Source organism: Delphinus delphis, chromosome 11 (assembly GCF_949987515.2).
Source record: "Delphinus delphis chromosome 11, mDelDel1.2, whole genome shotgun sequence".
Lineage (NCBI taxonomy): Eukaryota > Metazoa > Chordata > Mammalia > Artiodactyla > Delphinidae > Delphinus > Delphinus delphis.
The window spans coordinates 101,598,351-101,615,738 of NC_082693.1; the positions used below are offsets into that span (position 1 = coordinate 101,598,351).

A 17,388-nucleotide genomic window follows, 5' to 3' on the forward strand; every position below is an offset into this window, starting at 1 on the left:
CTGGACGCGAAGTGACGGCCGGGCAAGGCTAGCAGGATGCCCGTGGCTGCGCCTCGCCCTCTGGCCGCAGCTCAGCCCCGAGACAAGCAGGAGAGAGTCTGGAGTGAGTTCGCTCCCTGGGGCGGGTGCTGCCCCTCCCGATGGGCCGGGCACAGCCCACAGCCCGCAGCTTCCTCCTGCAGGCTCACACTGGCCAGACGCCCTGCTGTTTCCAGGCTGTCACAGAAGACATCCTGGAACTTTGAGGCTCTGGGGTCTCAGGTAACCGCGTTCCCCTGGGGCTGGCTGCGCGCCTGTGCGATCAGGGAGCCACCTGCCTCCCCCACGGCTCCCGGGTGTCCCCCTGTCTCTCAGGCCCCCGTCCTGTGGTTGGGGGATGGAAGGTGGTCAGGGGCCGTGGTCGTCGAGCTCAGCGGGGCTGGCAGAGGGGTGGGAGCCATCCCAGGCGCCTGTCTCCCAGGGCCGCTGGCGCCAGCCCCAACTCCTGCAAGCCTGGGGACACCCCGAGTGCCCCCGTCACCCATCTGTATGTGAGAGGCTGCCCCCCACTTTGCTGAGCCCTTGCCTAGACATCCCTCACCCCAGAGGGCAGCGCCCCCTGGCCTGTAACTCTGGGGCCTGGCTTCTGCTGGCGGCGGAGCTCTGCTCCTTCCCGTTCGGATCTTCCTGGACAGGGGAGACGTCTCCAGGCAGCGGCTCCCAGCACCCTGTCCGGCCCCAGAAGCCAAGGTGTGGCTCTGGGGCCCTTTGGTATCCTCCCTGTGTCCAGCCCTCCTCCTGCACCCTCCGGCCTGGGAGGGCACTGTCCCATGAAGGGGGCATGGAAAAGGCGTATGGCTGGAGAGCTGGGGACACCCCGCCCCCGTTGTGCTGGCCCTGGGGGCTGGGGCTCTGCTTGAAACCACAACAGGGCACCCCAGGTGTGGAGAGGAGCTGACCCGGAGCTGACCCCAGGCCGGCACCCTGGGCAGGCGGGCCCCTGGGGCGGCCCTGGCTGCCGGCCCGTCTCTTGCACCCTGTCTGACCCGAGTGCTCCGTGAAGTGGGCTCAGGCCCGAGGCAGGAACGAACTTGGGAAACACCTGATGGAGCTTCGGCACCAGAGGATGGGCCCCACAGGCAGACGGCACGCAAGACCACGGGCCCCACACCCCACCCCCGCCCAGGCACCAGAGCCCACGGCCCAGCCTCCCTCCCTCCGGGCCTGCACCTCACCGCTGCTCCCACCAGGCCCGGAGCACGTGTGAGCACCGCGGGGCTCTGGGCACCACCCCTCACTCTGCCCTGTCAGTGAGGCAGAGCTGATGGGGATGGCGCATGCCCGGCCGCGTTCACCTGTGGGGCTGGCCTAGGGTGCGGTCAGCCACAGGCTGGCGTGTTTCGGGGTGGCCAGGAAGTCCAGGCGCTAGTCCTCCCGCTGCCCCTGCTCTGCCCACCCCCCCCCCCGAGTTGAGCTGCAGGAGGTCCCTGGGGCCCTAGGTCAGCCGGGCGGCGTAAGTCGGGAGAGGACGTGCTGCCGGAGCTCAGGCTGCGCGGCCCGGCGCTGCCCTCCACCACAGCCTGCTTTATCATCACCCACGGGACAGCTGGGGACGCCGCACTCAGTGACTCTCCCCAGAGCGGCACAGAGGCCCCATGCGGCCCAGTAGGCACCGCAGTGGCCCTCTCTACAGGGCCGCCCCAGGACAGGCCCACCCACCAGGTGACACCCTGGTGTGCTGAGCACACCATCCCGGTGCCAAGGAGATGCAGGTGGTCGGAAGTGGACGGCAAGTCCAACCACACGACTTCATGGGGAAGAACCATGGTGGGGACAGGCCCCTGACCCCTGGGTCTCCTGTCTTGCCTCTGAGGGCTGGGGGCTGCAGATCCCCCCAGTGTCCACAAAGAAGCGGCCCTCGAGACCCCTCGCAGGCCCCCTGTCCCCTGTAGGCTCGGGTGGTTGGGACACCCCAGCCTGAGCCCAGAGAGGCTGCAGGGGCTCCCCCACCTCTGGTCTCCACAGCCTGCACGGCCCACTGAGAGCCAGAGGCCCGAAAGTCCACCTGCGGTACAATCTGAGGGGATCTGACCCAGTGCAGGGACCCCCTTCACCCCCTCGCTCAGCCCAGGTTGAAAGGAGGCTCTTGGGTGCAAAGAACCTGGACCAGCACAGCCAGACTTTTGTTGAATCAATGAGTGAACAAGGGGCCGCTGGGGAGCCGGCCGGGGCCCTCCAGCAAGGAGGGAGGGGCTCCAGAGGAGGGGTGTCTTGCGGGGGAGCCCACACACCAGGAGGCTCTCATTCTCACATGCCCAGGGCATGCCTCTCACATGCGGGGTGAGGAGAGACGTGTGGGTCTGGGGACGCGGGTGTGGGTGTGGCACGTGGGATGCAGGGCGAGGGGCCCGGGATGCGGGTGGGCATGGGCTGCAGGCGCTGGGAGAGGGTGGGGACTGAGGCTCCACAGAAATACCATGGTGAAGACTGCACAACTTTGCTAAAATAGCTCTGTGCACAAGGCCCCTCGTCTATGCCAAGGTTTCCAGAGAAGCACGCCACGCACTGGAGGCCGCGGGGCCTGGTCCTTGGTGTCACGGGGTGCACAGGCCGCCGCCCGGCCCGTTGCCGGGGGGCACGACGGAGGCGCCCTGCAGGACGGCGGCGCAGAACGAGCAGCAGCGTTTCCAGGGACCGGCGGGCGGCAGCGAGCCACGGCACACTAGGCACGGCGCTGGGAGGGCCCTGGGCAGCCCTGGGGGAGAGGGAGAGACAGAAGGGCCCTGAGACGGTGCCCACCCGCCCGGAAACCACGTCCATGGCCCCAGACCGCGCCCACCTGCCCCAGACCACGCCCACCTGTGCAGACAGAGCCCACCTGCCCCAGACCGCGCCCACTGAGGCCACCCACCAGCCCACAGACTGCATCCATCAGTGCATGAAATCATGTCCACCACCCCAGACCAGGCCCACTGGTACCAAAAACCATGCCTGCTGCCCCAAGACCTCGTTCTGGCCACGTTCACTGGTCCCTGAGATGGTGCTCCCTCCAGCACGCCCACCTCGGGCTCGCCCACCCTGCGACGGCCCTCCCCGCTGCAAGGCGTGCACCTGGCTGGCAGTTCCGTCCCAGCTGGCTCCCAAGCCCACCTGCTCCCACACAGAAGCCACCCGGCTTTCCCCAGCTCTCAGAAAAGCCCAGACCTCCACTCAAAGCCGAGCGTTGAGGTCCCCTTGGCCCTGCTTATCTTTCTCCACCCCCAAGGGGGCGCAATCCCAGTCAGGGGGAATGAGCACGCCCCGGGCAGTGGGCCTGGGCCCCGGGCAGTGCCCAGCCAGCAATGGCTCAGCCCAGGAATGCCATGGGCAGAGCCACCCGCTGCCAGTGCTCTGGGCTGAGTCACTCCTGCCCGGGGTCCGGGAGGGTCTGGGTGGGGTGGGCAGGAGTGGGGGCCACCGGGCGCCTATGCAAAGCAGCCCACAGCTTCCTGGACCCTTGAGCGGAGGCTGAGCCGGAGCCCAGGAGTGGGGCCTTCCCCGGGTCCTGGGGCCAGCCTGACCCGCAGGACATGCCAGGGCCTGCGTGGCATATGAGGGTGTGGGAGACCGGAGGCCTGGGCACAGGGTGGGGAGGGGTGAGCAGGGGTGAGCAGGCTCTGTCGCCAAGGGGGCAGCTCTGCCGGCAGTGCTTTGCCCACCAATGCACCCCAGGCCTAAACGGGCCTAGCGTAGGGCAGGACGGGGACAGAGCCCTGGGCCCGCTCCAAGCTGAGGAAGGGCCAGGCCCCTGCGGCAGAGGGGCGGCATGAGGCAGGCAGGAGGAGCTGAGCCATCCGTTTAGGGGCTGGCGTGAGGGGCTGAGAAGCAGGAGAACCATGCCTCGTGGGGGTGAAGGAGGAGGGGGTGAGGCCTAAGGGGCACCGGGGACGGGGGACATCACCGAAGCGGACGGGGTGTCCGCGCAGGAGTGGGTGCTCTGGGATCCAGACCAGCCCTTCTGGGGAAAAGCACAGAACACGAAAAACGTCTCAGAAGCAACAAAAGCTGGCAAGAAGCAAGGGGTGATCAGGTCGCGGCTGAGGGGAAGCCCTTCCTTCAGAGGCTCTGCGGACCAGCACCCCTCGAGGCTCGAGTTGCCAAGGCTAGGGGTGCGGGGGCAGAAGACCACCCCCAAGAGGGGTGAGAGACACCCCACCCCTCAAAGAAGCAGCAAGCCCGAAAGGTTACAGCCCGGGTGCACGGGTGAGCCCAGAACACACCTTCCCTGCCCCAGGGAGCGCCAGGCGTGTTCCTGGCGCTGAGCTATGTGGGTGGAAATCCCAGAGAAGTTGGAGTCCCGAGCTAGTCCCCAACAGGTCTGAGTGACGGCTTCTTACCCCTGGGCTGCAGGCACGGCGGGGAGGGCACAAAGCATCAAGCTATGAATTCAGAGCGACGCGGGCAGCGTTCCTCGGGAGGCGGGAGATGAGGGGCCCGGGGCAAACACCACCCTCCCAGGGGCTCCCCTGCATTCTGGAAGGAGTGCAAAGAATCCCCACAACTAACGTTTGAAAGAAACTGATCCGTCTCTAGTAAAATGTGAGAGTGCCGGCCGCAACCGCAGCACAGACATGACCAAAGACTTCACCTGTTAGAATTATCAGACACAGAATATAAGCTAACTGTGTGATGTCATACAATTTAGAGGTTTTAGGCAAAGGAAAGGAACTACAAAGAATAACCAACTTTATTGAAAAGTAGAGTTTCTAAAAAATGAAACGATAATAACTAAAGTTAAAGTTTCAATGGATGGGATTCATAGGGCTCTAGACACTGTTAAGGACAGAATGAACCGGAAGACAAATGAGGAGACTGTGCCGATGCAGCACAGGAAACCAGACGTTGAACGGGAGCGATACAGGCTGAGGGGCAGCGGAGGTGTGAGCAACGTCACGCCCGAGCTCCAAAGGCCAGGACAGAGAGGATGGGGTGGAGGCAGCACGTAAAGCGAGAGGCTGGAAGTTTCTCATAAACGATTAATGACACGAGTGGGAGAGTAAAGATGTCCAAAGGTTCCCAGTTTGAATAAATAAAATCCCACACCCAGACCTGTCTTACTAAAACAGTCGTAAATGGCGCCCGCAGTTAAGACAGCTCACTTTTGGAAAGCCGCGGGCTCAGCTGAGCCTCTCTGAGCGCAGCAGTGAAAGCCGAGACAGCAGATTGGGCTGACTGAAGTCAGAGAGTGGTCATCGCATGGCCGAGGACAGGGTGCGAAGGGGCACGGGGAACTTTCTGTGGAGAAATGTCCCCTCTCTCCTTCCGGGTGGTGGTCGTGAAGGCAAACACGTCGCACCGTGTCTGCTGGAGACCTGTCCTTACCATTTGTAAGCTGCACCTTAAGAACATTGTGTCAAAAGAGATATTATTTCCTGTGGCGTTAAAAACCACCAAATAACCAGAAAAAAAACCTAATGAAGGACGTGCCAGACCTCTACCCTGAAAAGCCACAAGCCACAGTCCAGAGAAAATCAAGACGCCCTAATTAAGAGTAGATCATGCTTTTGATTTGAAAGACAATATAAAGAGATGTCAGTTCTCCCCTCTGCAGATTCAAGGCGAATCCAATCAGAATCCTGGCAGTTTTTCCTCCCCTCCCCCCTCCCTCCCTCCCTCCCTCCCTCCCTTCTCTCTGTCTGTCTGTCTGTCTGTCTCTTTTTTGCTTTCTCTTGAGGTGGACAGGCTGATCCTGACATACGTATGGAAATGCAAAGGGCTGAGAACAGCCTCTGGTGCAGAGTGTGCTTCCCGTGCTGCTGGCTGGGCCGGGCCAGGTGACCTGCCCTCCCCTGCACGCGGTGCGGTGAAGGCGGCAAGCGCTGGCGTGCGGCCCGGCTGGCAAGAGGCAAACTCGCCCTGGGCAGCTGCGGGCTGAGGAGCTGCGGTTCCGGCCTGAACACAGCCGGTAGCCTGGAAGCAAGCGCAGCTAGTCCCGCGGGACCCTCAGCCGCGTGACCATCACGCATTGCTTCACTCCGAGATGAGCGCCACGCGCGGTCACCGCAGCACAGACCCACTCAGGCGCGCACGGGGGTCCTGAAACTGAGAGAGACCCTAATAGGTGGTGTTGGCTTGGGAAGCGGTGGGGGGGGCGCGAAGAGCGGCCACAGGAGGTTGACCCTCTCACCCTCTCCCACGGGCACCAAGACCGAGGCAGACGTCAACCACAGCGACACCGCACACGGCAGGGAGACTGGCCGAAGGGTCACGCGTGCCCAGCGTGGCGCAGCCAGGCGCCCTCCTGGAGGGACCCCGAAAGCCGGCGTGCGCCCTGAGCGGACCCGGACATCGTTTGGAGTGGCTTCGGGAGTAACCTTGGCTCCTATGAGCAAGAAGCACCTGAACCGGCTGAGTCACCGAACCCTGGACCCGCACGGGCCCCAGGAGAGGACAGCCCCGGACCAGCTGTGTTCCTGTCCCTCCCTGTGACTGGCCGGGCATGGGGACATTAGGACCTGAGTGTGGGAAGGTGGCCCTCCGGCAGGAGGTGGAGAAACCCTGAGCCCGCAGAGCCTCGACGTGGACCAGGTTCTCATCTCAATCCAGCAACAGACAAAATCGAGACGCTTACAGGAAGCAAGGCCTCCAGGGGCTCAGCCTCTGACCAGGCTGCCGGCGGCTGCCTTGCCCTCTGCCAGGCGCTCGGAAGGGGCTGACAGTTGCCCTCGGCTGGACAGGAGGCTCCTGGGGAGGCTGTGGGTCTGGTCCCAGAGTCCCAGCGCTGGTGGAGAGAAGGACATATCTTGAAGACGAACGTGGGAGTGGATTTTGGTGCACAGAGTTGGCGGGACGGAAGCACAGCTTTTGGGGAGAAGGGTTACGTTAGCAGAAGGACCGCCAGCCTGGGCCAAGAGAGGCAGCACCCGTTTGCGCTGTGAGGACCTGAGAGCCCCGCTTCCTAAGGCCACAAGCCGCGGAGGAAACGGCCAGCCTCCAAGGGGCACGTGTCCCCCACATTCTCCTTCGTATACGGCCGAGGAGGACGACGAGAAAAGGGCCTCTCAGGGCAGAGCCAAGACTCGCTGAAAATGGATTAAGGAGCAGAGTCATGGCACAGAGCTCTCCCCCAGGAAGGGCGCAGTGTTTGCCGGGGGGATCCAGGGTGCTGTGCACCAGCTACCCTGTGCTGCGTCCATGTGGCGTGCGTGCATGTGTGCGTGTGTGTGCATGTGTGTGTTCGTGCAGGCGTGCGCATGTGTGTGTGTCCGTGCACGCGTGCTCAAGAGCACGCATGCACGCAGGTACCTCGTGTTGGGAGAGACAGCCCTTGGTCTCTCGTGCCCTCCTACGTGTCCTTCGAGGTGCGCTCCGTCCATGCAAGGCCCTGACCACCCCTCACTTGGGCCACGTCTCAGGGTGAGGTAATGTCTCCCTCCAGGACAAAGAGCTTCCTGAAAAGGCAGCAAGTGCCCCAAGCTCACTGCTCCCCCCGTGACACGGGCCCCCTGTGCGTGCGCCATCCGCCTGGGCCACAGTGCGCCCCAGATCAGCTGGCGCTCACGACGTCCTTCATCTCTGACCCAGGAGTTGCGTGTCTTCTGGCAACATCCACGCAACAGCCTCAGCTAAGCTCACAGCCAACAGCTTGTAAGGAGGGGAAAGCAAACCCAGTCCTGGCAGTTTGGCAGTAAGGATGCCTCCGGGACTCACAGTGCTGAGGCCAGGGCCCCAGAGAACGTGGCTGAGGTCTGTGCTGCTGGGGGACCTGATGACGGTTGTCTTAAACAAATGCATGTGAGACAAATCAAACGGGTTTGGTGCCCACCTCTCCTGGTCAGGTCAGAGTGGCCTGTGGAAACTGGCCGGAGGCTCAGATGATGCAGGATGCTGTGTATCACTGGGAGAGGAGGCCTTCCTTGGGTCTCCCAAGCACCCTACATACTTTGTGGGGTGTGCCAAGAATGCAAGACCCTGATCACCCATTTACCTTTCTCAGCATCGTGCCTGCAGTGAGCAGTCCTGGGGGATGAGGTGCTAGTTCCCTCCAGGACAAGAGCAGGCTTGCTTACTGCTTGCTACAAAAGTGGTAGATGCCTGAGGTTCAGTGTTCCTCATCTGTGATGCAAACTCAGCATGTGTAGCAGGCATCTGGGCCACAGCGCGTCACCCCACGTGGCTTCACAGATGTTCAGAGGCTCTCGCTGCTTCCTGAGATGAGAACGATGAAGTCCTTCGTCTCCAACCCAGGAGTCGCGTGTCTTCTGCCAGCCTCCATGCAACAGCCACAGCTAAGCTCACAGCTCGTAAGGAAGGGAAAGCAAATCCCAGACTTGCCAACTTGTTTTTCTGGTTCATAGTTATCCAGGTGAAGAGGAATGATGGAGAATCACAAATCCCAGACTCAGAGTCTGGTTCTATGACTGTGGAGACTTTTTGGCGGGCGGCGGCGGTGAGCGTAGTTTGTTTGCAGAAGGTAAGTGAATGCCAGTGACCCGGAGATTAGACTGTTGTATATTTGATTATTGTTCAGAACATATTCATTCCGCTCCTCCTACCCCACTAAGGAGTATCCTTCGTCGCCCACCTACTTGAGTTTGGGCAGATGTGATGTGAGTAGAAGCTTTCAGATGCCTCCCCCTTTTGACTTGCCCTCTCATGCTGATACCATCTGCCTCGTGAAGATGATGACTGGGGAACCACTGGCCCCAGAAGGGGAGACATGTGAGGTGGACCTCAGCCCAACCTGCAGCCTGGAGCCTGGCTCAGCCTTCCTGGTAGAACCCAACATTGCTACAGCTGATCTGAAGATGTGTGAGAAACAGAGGCTTGATGAATAAGTACCTCTGAGGTTGGGGAGGGGTTGTCTTTGTTATGCAGCATTACTGCTGCAAAAACCTGACTTAATAAAGACAGGAACATAGAAAATTGGGAGTGTAGAGTCCAAAACCAGAAAAACATACCTAGTCACCTGTCTTGCAACAATGGTACAACGCAGCGAAGAGGACACAGTGTCTTCAATGCACTATGCTGCATCAGCTGAACGTCTGTACAAAAATTGTGCACCTTAACTCCTATATCACACCACACCCGGAAACAGTTCCAGATGGAACATAGCTCTAAATGTGAAACCATACAACTTTAAGAAGAAAACAGAAGTGACTATTTTTATGACTCTGGGGTAGGCAAAGATTTCACAAACAGAAAACATAAACGCTAATCATAAAAGAGAAATTGATATTGGCATATACTGAAATAAATAACGTATGTGCACCAAAAGATACTATTCAGAGTAAAAGGCAAATCATAGAATGAGAGAAGTTACCTTTAATACATATACCCACCAAAGGACTTGTATCCAGAATACATAAGGAACTCCTACAAGTTGACAGGAGTAGGGAACAGAAAAACATGCCCAAATACAAAAAAGGTACCTTGCAAGAGTGTGTTGAAATGGACTGTTGATATGAAAAGGTGCTGAATTTCTTCAGTCATCAGATAAATGCAAATTGAAACTGTCATGTGAACCCACTGCACATCTACTAGAATGGCTAAAATAAAAGGACAGAGAATATCTAGTGTTGGTAAGAGTGTGCAGTCACTGGAAGACTCATACACTGTGGCAGAATTTACACTGACACAGTCACTCTGGGAAATTCCTTGGGAGTGTCTACCAAAGCTGAATGCATGACCCAGCAACTCCATTCCTACAGAAAGATGTACACATGTTCACCAAATTCAGGAGTGCTCACAACAGCACTGTTTGTAATAGTCTGAACTAGAAGCCATGTAAATGTCTATCCACAGTAGTACGTAAATAAACTGTGGTTGAGAACCAATTTTAACTACATGCAAGAAACCACATCCGGACATATATCAAACTCAACATCAAACCAACTTAGGTTCATTCCTGGAATGCAAGGTTGGTTTAACATTCAAAAACTGATTGATGTTCAGGGCTACAGGCAACTTCTTAGAAAAAGAAAAACCTATTGATGTTATTTATCACTTTAATAGTATAAAGAAGAAAAAACTTAAGAGAGTCTCATAGGTGCACAAAGAATGCTGAGAAAATTCACTACACATCTGTAATAAAAATTCTTGGTGGGATTAGAAAGAAACGACTTTAACGTGCTGGAGTATCTATACATTGATATGTATCGATCATATTTATAGCTTTATTAAGACCTACAGAAAATGTCATTATAGATGAGAAATGTTAGAAGCATTCTCTTTAAAATCAGGAATTCAACAATGGTGCCCAACATTGTGTAGGAGGTTCTAGCCAGTACAATAAGACAAGACCATAGGGGCAAGAAGGTTGGAGTGGAAGATACAAAGCAATTTACACAGGATATAATTATTTACATAGAAACTCAAAAGAAGATACATACACATTTTTAGGAATAATGGGAGAGTTTAGAAATGTGGCAGATAGAAAATTAACATATAGAAGTCAGTTTCATTCTATATGACAGCAGCAAACAATGCGAAAATGTATATATAGAGATGACACCATGTGCAATAGTATCTGAATATCAAGTAAGAGAAATAAATCTAATAAAAGATGTCTATGATCTCTGATGGGAAAATTCTAAAATTTAAAGTAGATCTAAGTAAATGGAGAGATATGTCATGTTCATGGGTAGAAAGATGTGATTTCATTAATTTATCCATTTCCCCCAAATTGATCCATGGAGTCAATGCAAATCCAACCAAAATATCAATAGGATTTTTTTTGTTGAACTTGATAAAACAATTATGATATTTATATAGAAAAGAATGAGGTCAGGAAGGACCAAGACCCTTATGAAGATAAGCAGAGAGAGGCAACTTGCCCTACCAGATGCAACAGGCAGTGTGGCACTGGTGCAGGGGGGCAAACTCACCAGTGGAACAGAATAGAGACTCCAGAAATAGACCCACACATGCACACAGGTGGGATACCAGTTCACAGGGGGATAGAAATAAATTTTTCAAAAAATAACTGAAAAATTTTTCTACGTGAACAAAAGTAAAATTCGATTCCTAACTCACACCATATACAAAAGTCAACTCCAAATGGATTAGGACTTTTATGTCAAAAACAAAATTTAAAACTCTTTTTTAAAAAAATAAATTTATTTTATTTATTTATTTTTGGCTGCATTGGGTCTTCGTTGCTGCGTGCGGGCTTTCTCTAGTTGCGGCGAGCGGGGGCTACTCTTTGTTGCGCTGTTTGGGCTTCTCATTGTGGTAGCTTCTCTTGTTGCAGAGCAGGGGCTCTAGGCGTGCAGGCTTCAGTAGTTGTGGCACGTGGGCTCAGTAGTTGTGGCTCGCAGGCTCTAGAGAGCAGGCTCAGTCGCTGTGGCACACGGGGCCATGTGGGATCTTCCTGGACCAGGGCTCGAACCCATGTCCCCTGCATTGGCAGGAGGATTCTTAACCACTGCGCCACCAAGGAAGCCCCAAAATGTAAAACTCTTAGTAGTAAATGTAGGTAAACAATCTTTTAAACCTCAGGGTAAAGAAAAATTTCTTAAGACAAAGTAGCACTGACTAAAAGAAAAAGATTGATAACTTTAGCCACATTAAAAATCAAATTAAAACCTGTGTGCAAGTTCTAATTACACTACTAAAACGATCCAAAAAAACGTAGGCCATGCAAGGACAAACAATGAAACTATGTCATGAACCAAGAATTATGATTAATCAGAATGTGTGCACCTGAGATCCAATGGGATGAGGAAAATGAATGAATAAACAAGGTCCTAGACAGTCAAAAAAGTGAGAAAAAGATATGAAAGGTATAATGATTGCAAGGAAAGGAAAACAAATTAGTTGATATAACTGTATGTGAGAAACCAAAAGAATCTTCAAATATATTAATGAATTGATAGAAATGATATTAGCCAGATGGACTTTTTACAGAATCCATTCATAGGGCTTCCCTGGTGGCGCAGTGGTTAGGAATCCACCTCTCAATGCAGGGGACACAGGTTCGAGCCCTGGCCCGCGAAGATCCCACATGCCGCAGAGCAACTAAGCCCGTGCGCCACAACTACTGAGCCTGCTCTCTGGAGCCCGTGAGCCACAACTACTGAGTCCGTGTGCCACAACTACTGAAGCCTGCGCGCCTAGAGCCCGTGCTCCGCAACAAGAGAAGCCACGACAATGAGAAGTCTGCACACCGCAACAAAGAGTAGCCCCTGCTCACCGCAACTAGAGAAAGCCCGCGCACAGCAACGAAGACCCAACGCAGCCAAAAATTTAAAAATTAATTAATTAATTTTAAAAAAAGAATCCATTCGTAAAAATCAATTCCCTTTCTATCAACCAGCCACAATTTGCAGGAAAAAAATTTTTTAATTTGATACTATTTACAATAGAATAAAAAATAAAAAATATATGTCTAAATCCAACAGAAAAAGTGCAAGACCATTACAAAGAAACTTCTAGGAGTTTATTGAAAGATCTTAAAGGATTTATTTATGGAGAGATATACCATGTTCACATATTCTAAGGCTCAGTAATGTAAAGAAGTCAGTTCTCCCCAAACTGATGAATTTAATAGCAATAAAAAATTTTTAATTTTAATAAAAAATGTAGGTGAATCTTGACAGCCTACTTCTGTAACCTGTGTGGAGGTGTAGGGGTGCCAAGAACAGCTGAGTCATTTCCAAGGAAGAAAAACCAGCTCACAGGACTTGTCTGACATCCTACAAAGCTGTAGTAATGAAGACCTTGTGGCACTGGCCCAAGGCAGACAAAACGGTGGAGCTGAACGGAAGGTCCAGAGGTGCCAACACGCAACAGTGCCAGCCTGCAGGTGAGCAGGGGCGGGGCCGTTGGGCTCCTCACACCACGTGCAAGTCAGCTCCGGGAACGTCCAAGGCTGGAATGTATGAGCCACAGCAATGCTCCTAGAAGAAGAGGGCTTCACGACCTCAGGGTAAGGCCGCAAGCCAAAGAAATGACCAACTGTCGAGGGAAAGCCTGACCTATCGGAGTTTATTAAAATTAAGGTGGCTTTACATCCAAAGACACCATAAAGGTGTGAAAAGGCAGATCACCAAGTGGGACACAGTGTTTCCACACAAATCAACTGAAAAAGGAGGAGAATCCAGAACAGATGGCTGTCACCCCTTCAAATCAGCAGAAAAGATGCACAATTCTAAGGACGATCAGACAGAAGACGTGCTTTTCAGGACAGGAGCCCTAATTGGCCAACGCATGTCTGAATACAGGCCATTTTATTAGTAAATAGGAAAATGCAAACGAGCACCATCACTCCCTCCAGAGGCAAACAAGAGGCCCTGTCAACACCAAGTATTGGCACAATGTGAGCAATGGCCGCGGTGTGGCCACGGTGTGACCACGGTCACAGTGCCGTCCCTCTGGCCACGCCTGCAGTGCCCGGTGCACCAGGTTTAATACCCGCCCCCCCGCCACCGCCAAGTTCACGTCCACTTGGAACCTGTGAATGTGACCTTATTTGCAGATGTAATCAAGGTAAGGTGAGGTCATACTAGAGGAGGTGGGACCCGATCCAACAACTGGTGTCCTTTTAAGAGGGAAATCTGGACACAGTGACACCCTGAAGGAACACCGTGTGAAGCAGGGCAGAGATCGGAGTCACTCGTCTGTAAGCCGAGGAACACCGAGGACTGCCCGGGGTGTCAGAAGCTGGAAGGGACAGGAAGCTTCTTCCCTACAGGCTCTGAGAGCTCGGCCCTGCCGACGCCTTGGTTTTGGACTCTGGCCTTCAGAAAAAACGTCTGCAGTTTACGCCACCAAGTTTGCGGGACTTCGTTACGGTAGCTACTACACCTACCTAGGTAGAAGCTGTGTGCGCCCTGGGGACACGCACTCCTAGGAAGAGGCCTGGGGAAAGTCGCACGGTGCATTGCAGAGAAAACCTGGAAATTGCCCCCATGGAGAGGCAAGTCGCTAAGCAGTAGGGCTGACAGACCTTGGTGCCAGACTGGACATGGGGTGAGGATGGCGGGCCGGACTGCAGGTGGCCCCCAAGGGCCCTGCCAGCTCTGAAAGCACACGCTCATCGTGCCCGGCGCTGGCGACTCTGGGGGGCGGCCCGCACACGTGCTGATGCAACAGACATGCACTGAGCATCTGCTATGTGCCGGGCATGGCCCCAGGTGCAGGGGTGCACCGAGAGCCCAGCCCCTGACAGCTTACAATCCATGGGGACAGACAGACAGGCAAAGAGGCTGTTAGTGCCAGGGAGACAGACAGACAGACACACTGGGAACCCGGGGGGGGGGGTGGGCACAGCAGGTGCACGTGTCCTGGTGAGTTCAGGGAGACAGGTGCACCTGGGGCAGAGCAGGTGGGGGCGCGGCCCTGGCTGGGGTCACTCTCTTGGCCACGGCTGGGTGCCAGACCGTGCCAGTGGGGCTGCTCCATACCTGTGTACCTGCGCTCGGAGGCCAAGCCCAGGCCAGGCTCCCGGGCCACGTGTGACCGGCTCCATCAGAAGCTTCAGAAAACAGCGCGAGGGCCCAGTGATTGCCGGCCCCTCCCGTCCACGGCACTTGGCGCCTATGCAAACCTCAAACTCGACGCCCCATTGGCGCCACACCCCACAGGGGAGACAGACGAAGGCTGTTACCCACCTGGTCCTGCTGCAGGACCCCCCACTATCCCAACAACTGGCCGGGACCAGGATGGGGCCAGGGCGCCCTGAACCCTGCTCTGAGCTCAGGCTGGACCAGAGGCCCCGGCCTGCCCTGGAGGACGCAGAGCAGGTAGCCCCAAGCAGACCCGGGGCTCAGACGGACACGAGCACGGCGCTGTTACCTGATGGTCTGGGCAGCTGAAACTGAGCGCTCTCCACTGTCTTCACGCTCGGAAGAAGGGACGCAGTGGGTGCACGTTTAATAAGTTTGGATCCAAGTGTTTGTCTGATTCAGCCCTGGCGAGAGCAGAGCTCAGGGCCTTATTGTCTAGGTGCTGAAAGGTACAGGTGGGGGGCTCTCTCTTCCCAAAACTCCCTGTGGCCGCACTTTACTTTCGCACTTCTCTCCGCCAGCCTCTTTTAGGGCACAGGCAAGGTGCAAGGAAGCACCTTTTCGTCTTTCAGTTTCAAGTCTTGCTGGAGAGCCATTCGTGGTGGCCCCGGAGCCAGGTGTGGCATGGCCGGGGGGCACCTCTCCCCTGGTGGATGAATGTCCAAGAGCGGAGATGCAAAGTCAAAGTTGGAGATGGGCGTCATCTGCTTCTTGGCTTTCCACACACCCACCCCTTCCACGAAGAGGTCGGACCCCGGGAAGGGGGGCAGCTCCACTGCAGGCTGGGGAGGGAAGGATGAGGTGAGGGGTGCTGGCTGGCTCTTTCCTGGCCTGCCGGTCAGGCGTAAGGCCTCAGGGAGAAGCCCCGGCCACACTTCCCGACGGCTGGGCTGCCCACTGGGTCCCCCCACCAGGGGCGCCAGGTTGCAGGGTTTTGCTGCCTGGCCTGCAGGAGGGCTCCTTGGGGAAGCAGGCCCCTGGAAAGACCCCTGAAGGAAGGCTGGATCTTCACCCCAGGAGGACGGAGGACACTGCAGGTCGGAAAAGGAACAGCCTAGAGGGGCCTGGAGGCCACGGACATCCCGCCAGCCCAGCCAGAGGACCCCCTGCCAGGTGGCCACAGAGTTGGGGTTGGCTGGGGAGGAGAGATTGGAAAGCTGGATGGCAAAGGCCAGCTGGGCGAGACGCCCCCGGGGCGTGGGAAGGGGCCACCCCGAGGTGGCCGGCAGGAGAGGGACACCCCGCCCCCCTCACCTGTCTCCACAGCAGCTCGAAGTTGCCGACGTCGCAGTTTCGGTCGACCTTGCGGTCCACCACCACCTTGATGGTGTCCTCCTGCACCTGCGCGCAGAGCCGAGCCGTGACCGGCGTGGACGCGTGCATGGTGGGGCTAGAGTTGATCTCGATGAGCCAGGGCTTGAAGTCGCAGCCGAGGATGAAGTCGGCGCCGTACAGCTCGAAGCTGTTCTTCCGCGGGTCTACATGGTCCTGCGCCACCTTCATGGTGTTGGTGACGGCCCTCTTCATGGACGGGTAGATGACGCTGCCCCACACGGCCCCGCGGCCCCTCTTCTGCAGGTACTCCTGGAACTCGGTGCTGGTCCACATGTTGTGATCCGGCAGCAGGGGGCTCCGGTCCTTGTCATTCTTCAGGTGCTTCTGGATGGAGTTGTTGCACAGGTGGATGGCGCTGCGAGGCAAGGCCGCCGTCAGGGTCGGGGGGCGGGTGCGCAGGCTCCTCTCCTCCCAGCGGGCGCCCGGGACCCCACCCTGAGGCCCCGCCCAGACCCCGCCCCGAGGATCCGCCCACGAGCCCCTGGCCCCGTGGGCCGTGACCCCGGCACAGCGCCGCTGCGGGAGGGGTTCTGACGGGTTCCCCGTTCTCCTAATCCTCCTAGGCAACCTCAGGACAGCCCTGCTGTCCCGCCTGGGACCACCATGGGGTGGGGCGGGGAGGGCAGGGCAGAAGCCAGCCAGCCCGGGGCCACCAACTAGGGGCCTCCAGCAGGTACCACCCTCTGAGCCCGTTTCCCCACTTGTCCCTGGAGGAGAGCCGGAGCCCCCCAGGGCTAGAAGGATTCGCTAACTGAAATTTTCAATTAATTCGTTTATACGCTGGCATTGTTCTAAACAGGATTTAAATTGAATAGCATGTACTAGGAGATTATAAAATAGGTGGGTCCTGTTCAAAGTCATTTTCATTTAAACGTGTCCCTGGGCCTGGGGATTTGCCATCTTGTTCTGGGTGGTGAGACCGCACCTGTGACCATGAGAGAGCTGTACTCCCTAAGACGGTTGCAAGAAACAAGACACAGGCATACGGAAGAGCTTTGCAAGCTGCAAACAGTGCTGTTAGGGAGCCCACACAGTTCAGAAACAGTCAGAGAATCTCCTGTCAGCCTGGGGAGAGGGTTATGGTCCCGGACGGAGAAATGGCTCAGAGAGGGTAAGAGACCTGCCAGGCACTCAGCTCCCAGCGTGGCAGGGCCGGGCAGGCTGGAAGGGGCTCCGTGGGCTTCTCACTGCCCAGTCAGCCCAGGACCCCTCCTCCAGGCCCCCCTGGCCTGGTGGGAACACATGTGCTCCTTGAGCTGCCGGCCGGGACCACTTGTCCCAGCTGCCTGCTCCTGCCAGGTGTGACTCCAGGTGTCACCTGCCAGGTGTGACCCCAGGTGTGGTCACAGCCCCCAGCTTGAGCACAGTGGACCCCCTCAAGGTCTCTGTGAAGCAACCTTCAGTCCTCGTGATACTGACGGGCTCCCCTGTAGCCCCCGCCAAGATGTCTAGGCACCCAGCCGGGCACCCGCGTGTGGTCACAAAACAGAGCCACGGAGGCCCTCCATCTGGAAAGAGAGGTGGCAGCTGTTCTCTCAAGAGAACGCCACGTTCCCGAGACTTCGCTGGTGGGCTCTCGTCCTGACAC

General features: G+C 56.4%; 1 protein-coding gene across 1 annotated transcript in view; it reads right to left on the reverse strand.

Moving 5' to 3' along the window:
* Positions 1-14,992: 14,992 nt before the first annotated feature.
* Positions 14,993-17,388, reverse strand: part of TTLL8 (tubulin tyrosine ligase like 8) — a 41,203-nt gene continuing 38,807 nt past the window's right edge. Inside the window, exons 12-13 of the mRNA XM_060024020.1 lie at positions 15,720-16,155; positions 14,993-15,247 (exon numbers count right to left, since the gene is read on the reverse strand). Of these exons, the coding sequence (XP_059880003.1) occupies positions 14,993-15,247; positions 15,720-16,155 (691 nt within the window). The remainder of the gene's footprint in view (positions 15,248-15,719; positions 16,156-17,388) is intronic.